Here is a 16,779-nt window from a genome sequence, read left to right on the forward strand (position 1 = left end):
TGTTATAAAAATTTATTATTATTTAATTATTTGATATTTGTTGGTAATTTTTGTCGTGTGGTAACAAATAAAATTAATACTAGTTAAGTATTAAATTATTTACTTTGCTTTTTATTTTATTTAATAAAATAGATACAAAATTAAAACAAAGATGTTACAATATTAATAAAAGTTAAAAAAAATATTTTTTTGAATGTTATTAAAATTATAACATCTTTGTTTTTATTTTGTATCTACTGTATTAAATAAAATAAACCCCAAAGTAAATTAATGAAATAAATACTTAACTAGTTTTAATTTTATGTGTTAACACATGACTTAATTTTTATATTTATCAACACCACAAGCCACCATTAGGATTCCGATAAAACTTTAGATAAAATGAGAAATAAATAAAATATCAAAATTTAAACATATTTAAACTGGTACGGGAAGTTCCAGCAATTTGCCTTAAGGCACGATGCCATACACCACTAGTTATTTATTATATTTATGTGTTTAAAATAAATCTATTACTAACAAAACTCAATTTTAAATTCGTTCCTTTTTCATCAAATAAAATAAACTGCAAAGTAAATTAATAATATAAATTCTTAACTTGTATTAATTTTATTTGTTAACACACGGGTTAACATTTATATTTATCAACACCACAAGCCACCATTAGGATTCCCAATAAAACTTTACAAAAAAATTGTAACTAAATTTAAAAAAATGTTTAAAAAATTTAAATATATTATTACCTTTTATATTTCGCAAAATCATCTTCGACATTCTCCAAAACATCCAAAAACTCCTTTACCAATAAAAACAACTCTTGTATCATATTCAACATAAGAACTTGGTAAGCATTTCATTGTTGCATTGCACACACTAAAACATCAATTGTAACAAAAATCCTTAGCAATAAACACTTTATAATTATCTAAGAATACTAATACACAATCTTTTATCATTATTTCACCATTAATAATATTTTTTAAAAGGATTTTTATTATATTATTGGCTTACCAAGCCGAACGCCATCCTCGGACTGCCGAAGAGCATGCGCTGTCAAAGGGACAGAGGGACAGATGTCCTTTCTGGGCGCCCTTCAAGAGTGTTTGTTCCTGATCTGGCAACACTAGGCAGGGTTGTATTAGAGGATGTGGTAATACTTGCAGGGATGTACTGGAAGAGAAAGGATAATGGTAATAGAATTAGTTATGGGTATATGAAGGTTAGATAAATATTATTTTTGATATAGTGGAAATTCAATATGCAAATTATTAGGGAATAATTGTTATCACAATATTGAAGTACAAGGGACGTATTAGATAATTCATATATGTATATATATATATATATATATATACTAGCTGACCCGGCAAACGTTGTTTTGCTAAGTAAGATATATTCTAAACAATTTCTAGGGAATCAAAAATATTAATACTTTAAGTGTATAAGGATGTGTGTTGTTTGAATGCTATATACAATAAGGTATTATAAAATCAAATAAACCCCATTAGTTTGTCTATATTTTGTCTTAAAGTTTTATACACTTTCTATAGAAAACATGGTATAATCCAATCCAAGTCTTTTTTGGTCTTTCAACTTATTGATTACGTTTCAAGTCTTTCAGATTCTTTTTGGATTCTGGATTTTGTGTATATTTGAAAATACTACTACTGAGCTTATACAAAATTTTCAAATTTCTGCGAGGAGAGATAGAAAATGAATTAAGTATTTCTTCTTTGACCCGCTTTTTGAAAAGTTTCAAGTAACATTCGATGCAGTAAAGGCAATTTAATAAAAAGTATATATATATACGTAGAGCAGGGCAACGCACAAAGGTCCAATTTGACTTTGAGCAAATATTAATTATATTATAAAAATCAAACCAATTATATCACAACAAATAAGACATCTTAAACCAACACAATTATGACTACGTTCAGTAAAACTGCCAGCAACTTTATCACTGTAAAAATGTACTTTTTTGCTGTCTTGATGTCAAAAATGTAGACCTTTTTACCCTACAGGCGAAGTAACTTGGAACAGCCAGGTGGCAAACAGGTTTAATGTCTTATTTTAATTTGAACCATACAAAATAATTACATTTTTAACTAATGCTAAAAAAACTACCAACGGAAGAAAATACATTTATTATGGATTTTCAAAGATTACCTTTTATCTCCCGATCGCAAAGTCATGAGAATCAAGGTTATAGCTAGTTTTACATCTTCATCCCTCTACTTTCAAATATTGTTGTTAAACAATGCTTAACTTTACTGATTTTTGACACATCGGTGTTGGATCTTTTTAACCCCGGACCTTCATATATTACTATCTATTCTTCAATAAATTCTGAGAAATTTTAACTGGGAAAATGTTATTTGATAAAATGTCCCTTTGATCGATACCAAATTTAGGTTCTGAATTTAAATAACATAAAAAAAGTAATTTAATCTAGAAAATGTTTTATAAATACCAATGAGTATATAATTGTACAAATGAGATCTTTTAGAGCACCGTGTTTGAAAAAAATATGCTGAGAAGTGCATTTTCACATTAACATTTCAAAAAAGTTGATATTTTGAGTTTCCAGTAACACTTGCGATCCATTTAATAACGTTTTTATGTATAAATAATACTACAAACCAAAACTATTTACTACAATTTAATCACAATTAAATAATATTCACGTAAAACATCCTATTAAATTTTATAAAACATAATCTGTCCAAACCATTTGACATTTGACAAAAATGTTTTAATTAAAAATGTTATGTTTCTACGCGGTTTTGAAATAGTTTCCCACCTTTCACACAATCTCTGGATTAGCACGAATATTTCTAGACTAAAACTGGCCAAATCGGTTCAGCCGTTTTCGAGATTTAGCGAATTTAACATAATATCGAGCACCATTTTGATTAGAAGATAAGATTTTTGATTAGAAGATAAGATATATATTAGAGAATTTAATACACAATTTATTAGAGAAAAACCGCTAGAAAAATAATTAATTTATTATATAATGTTATTAGTAGTAGTAGTAGAAGACGCATGTTGGAATATTAGTAAGGAAGTACTAAGAAAAAAGAATAAATTAATTACAGGATGACTTTATTAATATAATAATGCAAATTTAATTTTAAAATGTAGTATTAAATAGATTTATTTCTGAATCCATTAAATTCATATATAGTACTTCTCTTATTCCTTATTAGGAAATAAGGAATAAGGCATAAAGTATCTAAGAATGTCGTAAATTGTCTGAAAGGGATTTTTAAAAATATTGTAAGATGTCTGAAAATGTTACAGAGTTTTCTAAAAATATTGCAGGATTTTATAAGAATATTGTAAGTTGTTTGGAAATGTTACAAGGATTGCTAAGAATGTTGTGGGTTGTCTGAAAAAGTTGCAGAATTTTTTAATATAATTGTGAGTTCGCTAAAAATGTTACATGGTTTTCTAAGAATGTCTAAACTTTTTGAAGATGCAGGTTTTTTTAAGAATATTGTAATTTGTCTAGAAATATTGAAGTTTTTTTAAGAAGGTCTACAAATGTTGCAGATTTTTTTAAATAATGTTGTAAATTATATGACAATTCTAAGAATGTTGTAAGCTACCTAATAAATATTGCAGAAATTTCTAAGAATGTTTTAGGCAGTATAAAAATGTTGCAGGGTGTTCTAGAAACGAATTGAGTAGTTGTAAAATGCCTAAAAAATGTTGCAGAGTTTTCTAAGAATGTAGTAAGTTGTTGCACAATTTTTTGAAGAATATTGTAAATTTATCTAAAAATGCTGCAGGGTTTTTCAAGAATGTTGTACGTTGTCTAAACATATTATAGGATTTTCTAAGAATGTTTAAGAACATCTAAAAATGTTGCAGAGTTTTCTAAGAATGTTGTGAGTTGTCTAAACAAGTTGCAGAGTTTGCTAAGAATGTTGCAAACTGTTTGAAAATGTTGCAGATTTTTCTAGGAATGCCCTAAGTTGGCTGAAAAAAATTATTTAAAAATATTGTAAATTGTCTGGAAATGTTGAAAATTATTTATCCAAAGATATTGTAAATTGTCTGATAATGTTGTAAATTCTCTGAAAATGTTGTAAATAATCTAAAAATGTAGTAGAATATTTGAAAATGTAGTAGATTGTCCGAAAATGTTGTAGTTAGTCTGAAAATATTGTAAATTGTTTAAAAATGTTATAGATGGTCTGAAAATATTGTAAATTGTCTGATAATGTTGTAAATTATTTAAAAATCTTGTAAATTGTTTAGAAATGTTGTAGATTGTTTGAAAATGTAGTAGATTGTCTAAAAATGGTGTAGAGTATCTGAAAATCTTGTAGACTGAATGAAAATTGCGCGAAAAAGATATAAATACAAAATATTGAAAATATAGAACTAAAATATTAACAAATGCAAAATATAAATTTGGATTTCTCTTTTCATAAATCATAATAAAAAGATGCAACCCAAATTAAATTGTAAGCCTTTTTAACAGAGTTTATCTTATAGAGTTCAGTAAATAGTTTCACTTCAGAAAAATAATAGTTATTTCTTTAACATAAAATTTCAGTATTTAAAATCTTATTAAGCATTATGAAAAGATGCTTTAAATGATAAAAATCGTAATCGTCTCAATCGTATTTTAAAATCAGTTCAGCAATTTAGGAGTCCATTCGAGACAAACATCATGAAATGTAGTTTATATATAATAATATAAACATTTCATCATTTATAAACTTGACCGTACAAAGAATCAGTCTATATTTATTACCATAGCATACATACTCACTTATATAAGATTAAAACTAAATGTCATAAATATAATTTAAAATTAACCTTTACATTTCAAAATCCTACATTCTTATAGCATCTTGCAATCTGCGCCTCGCCAGCATCACTCTGTCTTCTTGTCTGCGAATATCTTCATCAGCAACACTTATAGCTTGGACCAGCGGTTGTTCTGGGTTTAAAAAGACACCAGGATTAGTACCCAGGGCTGACTTACTGCCCGTTTGCCCTGGGAAAGAAAAAACAATAATATAGATAATTTTAAGTACATTAAGAGAATGTAATTATTACCTGTGACAGGCTGTCCAGAAACATGAAGTGCTGTAGCTAACGATTGTAATAAGGTGCTTTCAGAAACGTGTGGTCCAACTGCTTTGAGACCTTTGGGGAGTTCTACAGGTCCTAACGCTGTACCGTCAAGATCACAAGCTTTTAAACCCTTGAGACAAAAACCATAGGTACAAAAGATATAAAAATAGTGTATAAATCTTCTATTAGGTTACCTCTAATCTTTTCTCCCAAAACAATTGTTTCGGTTTATCCTGACAACCGTGCTTCAAATCAGTCTTCACTTTACCCTCTTGTGTTTTGAAAACTGTAACGGGTTGTTTGAAAATAGAAGCAGTTTGTCGAATCGGTGGGACTAAAGATGCATCAGCTCTTGCACTACGACTAAAATAATAAATAACAATTAACAGTGGTTTTGATACAAATTGATAATACAAATGTTTAAGATCTTTAGTTTATTTATAATTGATAAAATGTTACAAAAACATTCTTGTGGTATGTTTCTGAGTAATGTTATAAATAGCTAAGATCTAAAACATTATTAAAACCTGTAATACACGTCAACTTTTCCAGCGGAGATCCCAGCTTTTCTGAAAGCCTCTTCTTTTGGCCAACTTTTTGGAAGTCCTGCATATTCTGTCTTTTTTCTCTCAATTGTTATATTCATGATGCTTATTTAGAAAATCAACACAAAACGTCCAAAAGAACTTGCAAACTAAAGCACACTTATTACGCCTGTTTGTATCAATAAATTATTTATATATGCAAAGTTATTTGCTATAATATATAAGTTATTTATATATATTTAATAATATAATTTTTTCAAAGCTTTATGAAGACTCAATTAATGAAAACTGTCACCTGTCACAACAAACAAGATGAAGTGCGAAGTTAGGTACAAAAATATTTTCACCAAAGTAACCGCGAAATTTGAATTCAAATTTTCAGGAACAGAATATTTAAAACTAGGTATAAGTTGCATTTTGCCTTAGGGCAAGTTGCAAAAACGTGTAAATATGACTTGAAATATTAACTTAATTAATAACAATTGCGATTTAGCTATTTAGATGATCGAATTTCATTAATAACTAAATAATGTTATATTGTATTGATATTCCAAATGCAAATAAACTTATATTTGCAAATTATAACTTATATAAATAAATATATATATATATATATATATATATATATATATATATATATATAACAAATGTATTCTGAGTGGTAAGATATTAATTTAGAAATATGAACAAACAGCACATTTTTTTGCACTGATTTATTAAAATATTAATTTTACAGACGTTTCGAGACTAGGTTTGTCTCATCATCAGTTAACACATAATACTAATTTAAATTTTCACATTTTTGATTTTAAATTATAATACACTGATGATGAGACAAACCTAGTCTCGAAACGTTTGTAAAATTATTATTATTTAATAAGTTGATACAAAAAATATGCTGTTTATTCATATTTCTAAATTAATCGACGTTTTTTTTTGACTTTGAAATATATTCGAAAATAATTAATAGCCCATTCGTCAAAATGAAAAAATTAAGAAAAACATTTCTCTATTATTATACGTTTTGATACTTTATGTGTGTCATCATTCAGTAAATCAAGAATGTGTAACTTGTCACATTTTTACCCTCTTCTTACCCTCAAAATTCTGAATTTCTTAAACTAATTGAAATAGGCTTAGAATATTTCAATAGTCTAATTGAAATAGGCTTCTAACCCTCAATTTTAATTTAAAAACAATGTAGTTTCCTCAATAGTTATATTCACCTCTAGCAACATATTTTTGTTTGAATTTAGGGACCAATTTCGTAACTAAAATGCCCTAAACATACAGCCCTAAATTTTTACCCTCCCCTATCACAAACCCTTTTTGTTTCGTAAAAGTCATTTTAGAAAACAAATACTTTTTCATTTCTCGTTTAGTCAATAAATGTTTTTGACTTAATTTTCGTCCAGTTTGTTTAAGTTTATAAAAAAGCTAAAATTTTACAGCAGAAAAATATTTTATCAAAGGCTGTCCATCCCTAACATTTTTTTTTAAATTTTGGGATCAATTTTCTTTATTTTAATTTTCTATAATTCGAAATTGATGAACTAGAATAGAACTTTCTTTTACTTCGAAAAACTATTTTTATGAAGGATTGTCCACCCATATTTTTCTTAAATTTTGGAATCAATTTTCTTTCAATTTTAATTTTCATAATGCGTACAACTTTAAATTTTCACCCTACTTCTACTAATATCTATTTCATAATCGTCATTTTAATAACCGAATAATTTTTCACTGAATTTTAATTCATACTTCCCTGCCCACAGTTAATATGACCAAGAGCATATGTGACATGCTTTGCAGCGGGTAAACTATATATTTTTCGTAAGATGCTCCTTTCACTTATGCACCACATTTGCAATCAGTTATAGTTATTTTTATACTGAACATTTTATATTAGAAATATTTTTTATGTTAAAGCAACGTTTCCCGTGTCAGCTAGTATATATATATATATATATATATATATATATTTCTATCTTGAACTCCAAAGAGTGAATACATAGTTTCGACAACTTGTTAAGTTATCATAGTTATTAGTGTGTTTTACCATTTGTGATGTTAAAAAATGGATTAATAATGGTTTCATATGCTATATTAGGATACAAAATTTTAATTTGATTACCACTGAATGATGGCTAAGATGCCATCCGAAACGTATGGATTTTAAATAAATAAACTTTTAAAAAAAACTCTCATACTATTTTTATTGATGTTACGCCCGAATATTAAATTCAAATTAAACATATATTAGGTTGTCAAATATCTCCCTTCCGCTTTTTTGCTCTTGGTTTATAATACAAAAAGGCGGAAGGGAGATATTTGACAACCTAATATATCAACATCAAATTCAAGACTATTCAAATATATATATATATATATATATATATATATATATATATATCTGTATATATATATATATATATATACAAATATATAATAAATAAAAACCACGTTTTAATTTTTAAAAACATGTTTTTATTATTATAATACTTTTCCATAATAATAATGTGATGTATATATTCCATATTATCAACTATTATAAAACCACTCCATTGATAAATATGTTTATAATAAATGCATATTAAAAAGTGATTACAAAAATAAACAATGTAATGTAATGATTGAGTATCACAAATATTTCCTACTAAAATAAATCGCTACTAATCATGTACTGTGATTTCTAAGGGAGGTATAAATCTCCATATATGAGCAGGCGTTTGCAACATGGGGCTCATGGCCCTTTTACTATCGCTCTGTGATGACATTATGTGTATGGGGGCACTGCATTGGATATCGGCTTTGTAGCGCCCGGGGTTGAAAAAGACTACCGAGCATTCGTGATGTGCTTTGTCTTGCTCATTTAGCAAGGGTAATAGAATTCTAAAAGACAAATAATGGTGGTAAAGGACTCGATAAAAACAAAATTGGGCTTATGGGTCTATCACTTACTTGTTGGCTCCGGTGCAGGCCACTCTGGTTTCCAATCTGTAGTCGTTGATACCATTTTGGTGATCCTGGTAGAAACTTATGGACAGTGATAGATGTGATAAAGGTTTCGGCAAATGGTTTGCAATAGAAACACCTATTCTGACGCACTGTCCGGCTTGGCAAGAATATTCCTCTTGTGGTCGCAGTTGCTGGGCGTTTAAAGTCACCTCTGGAAGGAAAAAATACAATTATAATATATATATATATATATATATATACATATATATATATATATATATATATATATATATATATATATATATATATATATAGATAGATATAGAGAGAGACAACATGAATTAAGCGTCATTCATCATAAAAGCCAAAGTTTCCAAAGCACTCTTGTCCAACATTCCGTTGAAAATTCACATATTTTTACCTTTGAACCCAATATTTTATATATAGAGAGGATTGTACTTTTAAAAGAATATATAATTGCATGTACATGAATATATTATATATATATATATATATATATATATACAGAGCCGGTCCTGCCTTGCATGCGATGCATGCAAAAATGCGGGCGCACGCCTTAGGGGGCGCCAAAACAAGTTTCGGAAATTAAATTTTTAATATAATGTTTATATTTTTTTATATAAAATCTAGAATTATTTATTTAAAATCTAGAATACTTAATGAACTATAATAAATAATTTAACTTAACTAGGGATACGGAGACACAAAAGCATATTTATTTTGCAGTGTGATATCAGTACAATTAACCAATTAACACTTCTGCAAATTAGTAAATACCAGCTTTGTGTATTACTTAATCTACGTATTCAATTTTTTCTTTGTTTGAAGTTACCGTGGAATCAAAAAAGAAATTATCTAGTGTTCAATCCCATAAGCGCAAACCTGCGAAAGATTAAATTAATTGTTGGGCATTATTGACGAAAAATTGCCGGCTGATTTAGTTGAATCGGAACTTGTTAAAAAATATAAACAAATTATAAAAAATGGAGAGTTAGTGCTTAGAAAATGACTTGTTTATTCCGAGAAATTGAATTTTAACTTTTGCTTTTGTTGCAAATGTTTCGCATCTGCTGAACTTTGAATGTTGAAGACATGCGTGGAACAAATATGACTTTGGAATGAAAATCTTAAGGCTTGTTTTATACCTAGTGGTGTCCATACTCTAAATTTAATAAATATTAACTATACAGAAATAATACATATTAAATATAATATTTTTTTTTTCAATATTGTTCAGGAAATGTGTAATTTCTTTGCATTTTTTACTGATTTTTGAACAATACTTCTAAAATACGTTAAAAATTTAATTTTAACACAACAAGCTGATACTCTGAATATGACGGCTCTTACGATATCAATAAGGAGAAGTTTACGACGCAATTTTGGATATTGTAAATGATGAAAAATTAAATTAAATTAAAATTTAAGAAATCCAACATGAAATACGAGTGTTATGTTTGAAAATTAAATGTTAGATTTTTTAAATATTAATATTGCACATACGTTAAAAATAATTGAAAATCTCAAAATACTTGATTATAATCAACCCCTGAATCGCCTCGATTCTCTAAATAAATTTAAAATCAATATATTTTATACGCTTTTAGATTATATCTAATTTTTTGTGCACTAAATCCAGAATAATTAAAAATTAATTTATTTATTTCACTTAATATTTTTGTTGAATTAAAGTTATAGAATTTAGGAAATGCATTTCAGAAATAGCATTTATTATTCTGATATCAAGATCTTTATATCAAAATAATAAATACTATTTCTGAAATGCATTTCTTAAATTCTATAACTTTAATCTAACAAAAATATTAATTCTTTTGCTATAGTAGTCGAATTTACATTCTTAACCAATTTACTACGTATTGAATATTACTAAAATGTGAAATTGTGACAGGGATTGTTTTACTTATTGATATCGATAATAATAAATAAATTTAAAATCAATATATTTTATACCCTTCTAGATTATATCTAATTTTTTGTGTACTAAGTCCAGTATAATTAAAAATTAATTTTTAATGTTGGTAAAAATTAATTTAATATGTAAATATTTATATAATTTTAATGATAAACTTTTAAAATTAATAGGGGGGGGGGGTAGGCGCTAGAAAAAAGTTGCATGCGGGCGCTAAGGACCCCAGGACCGGCCCTGTATATATATATATATATTATATATATATATGTTACAATTTATCAATTTCCTTCTTAATGCGAATGCGAATGCGAATATTCATCTTTAATATTCGCGAATGCGAATGCGAATGCGAATGTTAAATTTCAAATAAAGCGCGCCAAAATGTTTGACATTTCAAATGTAAAAAGATAGCAACACATTTTTACCACTCTAATGTAGCTCAAGATGAACTTGCTAATCTACAAGAAACACGGGTCAAATCGAAATTTTTCAAAAATCCTTCAACCAAATATCAGCTCGTGAAAAATATTTTGGATTTAATTGGAAATGAGGACTTAAGCTTTCCTTCATGTTCAAATTCAAAGCGTCCTAAAATGACTAATCAGGTTAAGGAAAACTTTGGCTCCAGGCCAGTCTTTCAAAAAAATCTGTATCACTAAAAGAAACTATGAAAATGATGATGGACTCAAGTGAAAAGCGATTCCAAATCCTGTAGAAGTTTTAATTAAAAAAAAATATTAATGAATATGTATTGGATAAACGTATTGAAAATGAAGAAACCCCACTTCTTTGGTGGAAAGTTAATAGCAATAAATATGGTATTTTTTCTCCTGTAACCAGAGAATATTTGGTAACTCCACCCACAAGTGTCCCCTGTGAAAGAGTTTTCAGTGGAGCTGGACTTCTTTACACACCTCACCGAAACAGGCTGCACGGAGAAAGAGCTTCAAAACTTTTATTTTTAAAATTTAACATTCCTTTACTTCAATTTAATTACTTCGAATTTAAAGTTACAGCGAGTTTAATTATTTTAATAGTCAATTGTGTCAACTTGTTATTAGCAAAACTATAATTGTGTAGTTTATATTTCATTATTTTTAATTCATACAAAAAGAAAATTAGTGAAAAAATGTACAATTGAAACCAAATATTAACATTATGAATATTAGAACTTTACTTTTGTTTTAAATAGAAATAAATATTTTTTTGTAAAAAGCTTATTTACAAATAGTCAAGTATTCATTATTTGGTTTTTTAAGTTTATATTTCATCATTTTTAATTCTTAGAAAATATATAGTGGAATGGAAAAATAAATAAGTATGATTAAATAAAAAATATATAAATTTTATCAGTGGTGTTATCATTTCATATGCAACTATATAATAATTTCCTTTTTGTTTGTTAAATACATTCGCTAAATATTCGCATCGTTTTTTGCGAATAGGAATGCGAATGCGAATGCGAATGCGAATATCGAAAAATATGCGAATATTCGCGAATGCGAATGCGAATGCGAACATTCGTTACATCACTAATATATATATATATATATATATATTACAATTATCAATTTCCTTCTTACCCCTTGCAACGGTGCAACTCTGACCAAATCCAACATGTGTGATGCCAAACTAATTCCCTTGAGACTGGCAGTACCGTGTATTTGTGTCCTATTAATTGCCACTTCAGTACAACTAGGGCTGTTATGTGCTCCGAGCAGGCACGATCAATGTCTGTAGAAATGATGGATAAGGATTCAGAGAATCTAAATAAAATATAATAAAATTAGAACAAAGAAGAATAAATTATATGAATGGTTTCTACCTGTCTCTGATAATGGTTCCTCTTGCGGCATCTTTTCCAAAGGGCACTGTTGACTGGTACAGGCACCCGACAGCTTTCCTGAGCTTCTATCAGCATATTTTGTCAGTCGTGTACTCTAAAGAAATTTCCTGCTGCGTCAGATTCATCACGTCTAGTACTAGATAGAATTGTGAAGGCCTGGGAAAAAATAAGATAAATATTAGGGTCGTCCTTAATATCGACATTTTCGAATTTTCTTGCTCCCAAGGGCTCAAATGGTTCCAAATTGATACAAAACAATTCTCTGAAAGTTTTAGCTCTTAATATTGGTTTTTAGATAGAGCGCAATTCAATCAAACTTTGTATGGAAATAGCATAGAAAATTCCCACTTTGTGTAAATTTAACGGGTTTGTTTTTCCACCTATACCAAATTATCTACCTATACCAAAGTATCTAGTACTGTATCTGAAAGGTTAATTTCACCTAGGTTGTGTTTCATGCAAATTAGACGATTGCGACATGCAAATGGGCAATTGGAATGTTTGGCCAAATTATAAATCTGCCTGTTGACATAATAATATGGTTAATTTATTACATCGTAATATTGATGATAGTCATTGCATTGACGTTCACATAAAAAAGCATTGATTCTTAGATCAAGCATGTGCAGGACTTGATGAATAAAACAAATATAAAAGTATGGCTTCAATTGTTAGGCAAGACGGATATTACAGCTGTTCAAGGAATGAGATTATATCGTCAGCGAAAAAGTAAAAAAATACAAACAGTAAATGAATGTATATTAATTTTAATTACATGAAGTTCTTCAAACACAATTGTTACAGGATGAGTTAATTTGCAAAAACAATATTTGTTTAGGCGTTGTTTAACATAATCCACTGTGTGAATGAATATTATAGACTTTATTAATCAGCAATTACTTTAAAACAATCATGTCATATTTGATTACATTACGTACGTACGACTTTGATTACATTATTGTTTGTAATATTATACATATTTTTAATGTAATCATAAATATATAATTTATAATTTATCATTATATAAATGTGTATAATAAATGACGACACTAATAAATGTGTGCATCACGAGTGTTACCATATTACTAATAAACATTGTTCAAAATTTTTATATGATGCATTTATTTTACTCAACTTAAATTTGCTACTTTATACAGTAGCAAATAAGTTTTACTTCAATCGCGTGTGATCCTTACGCGCACTCTTTTTTTTAACTTTTTTATTTTATATTACTTTTTGAACTATATACTATATTACTATATATATATATGTATATAATATAGTATATATAAACTAGGTAACTATATGTAACTATAGGATATATATATATATTATATATATATATATATATATATATATATATTTACTTATAACTATATTTGAACTATATATAATTGATAAAAACAATTCTCTAAAAGTTTTAGCTCTTAATATTAACTTTTAGATAGTGCGCAATTCAATCAAACTTCTTATGGAAATAGCATGGAGAAAATTTTGAAATCAAAAAAAAATTTTTTTAGGTATAACTTAGAGTCAAATGAATTAAAAGTGAAAATTCTTGTCATTTTTTATTGAAAATTCGATAAAGTAAATTTTTGTATATTTTTCCATTCTATTTTCATACAAAACTTTGATTGAATTGCGCTCTATCTAAAAGACAATATTAAGAGCTAAAACTTTCAGAGAATTGTTTTTTCATCAATTTGGAACCATTTGAACCTTTGGGAGCAAGGAAATTTGAAAATGCCCATATTAAGGACCACTCTAATAATAAAAAATAATTAGAACGGCGGAAAAATATTTGTTTTCATCAGACTTTTACTACTTACGTCTCTGCTGGTAGCACGTCCCAATGTGTAATCTGCACACTCGGTATCAGCTCCAAATTAATCATCAATGTACTCTGTCGACAATAACCTTCTTTGTATCCACTACCGCCACTATAACGTATTATCAGATGTCCGTTAATGTTCCTACTGTGAGGAGTTGTCAACGTGTTATGCGGAAGAGACAGAGTTGCCAAGGAAGAATGTCCTGATGTAGTCGATCTAAAAAACAACAATAGTTGACAAATGGTTGACGATAATATAATGTCTATTATTTTTGTTTGTGGTTTGTACCTAAAACTTGATGTCAATTCTGTCCTCTTGCCCAAAAGTGTGTTGGTCGGTGAGTGAACACGACTTGGAAGACTTGCATGTCCAGAGTTGGTCAAACCGCTTCCAGCACTATAAAGACTGTTGGTTCCGCCACCTGCCATCGTGTTGATACCACCTGAAAAAATATTACTATATACAGCCTCAGGGCTAACGCAACATTTTTTGAAGTTAAACATGGGTGTAAATCCGTACAAATGCAACGAAAATTGTTACGCCAAGGTCAAGTGAAAGTCATTCGCTCTCGATGATATGATTTCTATACGGGTCGATTCTGATTGGTCGTATTTGTGCGAGGCTTCTTGGTATGCGTGATTTTATACGTGCGTACGTCACCGAAAGCGTGAAGCATATCGTTCAATTTCCGATGTAAAGTTAAATAGTAGTATAAATCGTGAGTTAATAAAAAATGTCATGGATCGGAAGAATATTTTTATCCTGTCCCCCATAAATAATTGTAGTGCAAATAATGAAAAATCTGCATGCGTAAGAAACGTAAGTTTATTGAAGTAATTTGTATTATCGAGTTTTTCGAGGTTATACTTGTATACTTTGAGGTTATTACTAAAATGGAAAATTTTATTTTTATTTTTATAGGCAAGACAGATACTTACGTTGCTCAAAGAATGAAACTGTATCGCCAGCGAAATAGTCAAAACAAACAAGCAGTCACTAAACGTATGTCAATTTCAATGACATGATAAGTGAAATTGTGAAAACAAATATATAATAATAATAATAATAATAATAATCTTTATTGAAATTTAGAGAAAGTTTACATGTTTCTCTTTTATGATGGCTATGAAGACTAATTTTAATTTATTATAATAGTAATTATAAATATTGATGAATGTTCAAAGCCTCTTACAAACTCTGAAAGATCAAGATTACATCGTCAAATCGTCGAAAACAACTGCAGGAAAATACATCGGTTACTCAATTTATTAGAAAATCTTGAGCCAGGTATCAATTTAGACGTTAATGTCAACACCATTGACATAAGTAAGAATCTTTTTCGCTATTTGACTCCTTTGATTCACATTTAAACATATTATTCTGTTATCTTTTTAGATGAAAGTACTGCTGTTACTTTTTCTGATACAGCAACTGCATCACGTCAATTGGAAATTAATGATTTGCATATAATGTGACTGTAATGTGACAAGAACTGATCTTTGCAAGATCCAAATGAAGTATTGAACTTCCATATAAAGACTTCAATTTGTTTAGGAATGCACGAAAAGTTTGTAAAAAACAATTTACAAATGATAGCTTTGGCTATGTATGTTTTGTGTGTGATCGACTTTGGTTTCAAAGTGATTTAAAAAAATATTAAATGAAGCTCAAAAACAAATTGGGTTGGATTCAAACTTGTCAAAAGGCAATAAATTCGGGTAAAATTCCCACTTTGTGTAAATTTAATGGGTTGTATTTCCACCTATACCAAATTATCTACCTAAACTAGATACTGTATCTGAAAGGTTAATTTCACCTAGGTTGCATTTCATGCAAACTAGACGATTGCGACATGCAAATGGAAATTTGAAATATTTGGCCAAATTATAAGACGTTAATAGTAGGTTAATTATTGCCTCGTAATATTGATGATGATCATTGCATTGACGTTCACATAAAAAAAAATGATTCATAGATCAAGCTATGTGCAGGGCTTGATAAATAAAACAAATATAAAAGTATGGCTTCAATTTTTTAGGCAAGACAGATATTACAGCTGTTCAAAGAATGAGACTGTATCGCCGGCAAAAAAGTAAAAAGATACAAGCAGTCAATGAACGTATGTTAACTTTAATTACATGAAAGTTCTTCAAGCACAATTATTACATGATGAGTGAACGAATATTATAGAATTTATTAATCAGCAATTACTTCATTCTCTTAACGAAAAACTTGTATGCAAAAATTCACGAAAAACTTATATGCAATTGATAATCAAAGTAAAGCATGCGTTGCAGGTATAAAGTTTAAGATTTTTAAAAAATATTTATGTTTAATTTAGAAAGTTACAAATTAGTTAGTCATACTTTAATATATCTACTACAAGACTAAGTACTAAAATTGATGTTTCTCTTAGAAACATTGAGATATTTATAAAATTATTCATAAACGCACACGAAAAACTTATATGGAATTGATAATCAAAGTAAAGGATGCGTTGCAGGTACTTATGAAGTTTAAGATTTTTTAAAAAATATTTATGTTTGTATTAGA

At 28.1% G+C, this 16,779-nt stretch overlaps 1 protein-coding gene and 1 pseudogene across 1 annotated transcript; both read right to left on the reverse strand.

Moving 5' to 3' along the window:
- Positions 1-761: 761 nt before the first annotated feature.
- On the reverse strand, positions 762-5,762 carry LOC113390894 (methyl-CpG-binding domain protein 2-like). Its single transcript, XM_026626928.1, has 6 exons — positions 5,622-5,762; positions 5,289-5,457; positions 5,077-5,224; positions 4,855-5,014; positions 1,012-1,170; positions 762-873 (listed from the first exon to the last, which is right to left on the reverse strand). The coding sequence occupies exons 1-6, from the start codon at positions 5,738-5,740 to the stop codon at positions 762-764; spliced, it is 867 nt and encodes a 288-aa protein (XP_026482713.1). The 5' UTR covers positions 5,741-5,762.
- A 2,521-nt stretch (positions 5,763-8,283) lies between these two features.
- LOC113390893 lies at positions 8,284-14,665 on the reverse strand (annotated as a pseudogene).
- Positions 14,666-16,779: the final 2,114 nt, after the last annotated feature.

Source organism: Ctenocephalides felis, unplaced genomic scaffold (genome assembly GCF_003426905.1).
Source record: "Ctenocephalides felis isolate EL2017-DRISC unplaced genomic scaffold, ASM342690v1 CF-g0.4_SCAFFOLD_03692, whole genome shotgun sequence".
Classification (NCBI taxonomy): domain Eukaryota; kingdom Metazoa; phylum Arthropoda; class Insecta; order Siphonaptera; family Pulicidae; genus Ctenocephalides; species Ctenocephalides felis.

Excerpts from the sequence above, each read along its gene's own strand:
- LOC113390894 (XM_026626928.1), bottom strand. The coding sequence starts at position 5,740 with ATGAATATAACAATTGAGAGAAAAAAGACAGAATATGCAGGACTTCCA. Across the intron at positions 1,171-4,854 it reads TTGCAAGATGCTATAAGAAT|TACATCCCTGCAAGTATTAC; the intron begins GTAGGATTTTGA and ends TTTCTCTTCCAG. Across the intron at positions 874-1,011 it reads CGAGGATGGCGTTCGGCTTG|TGTGTGCAATGCAACAATGA; the intron begins GTAAGCCAATAA and ends TTGATGTTTTAG.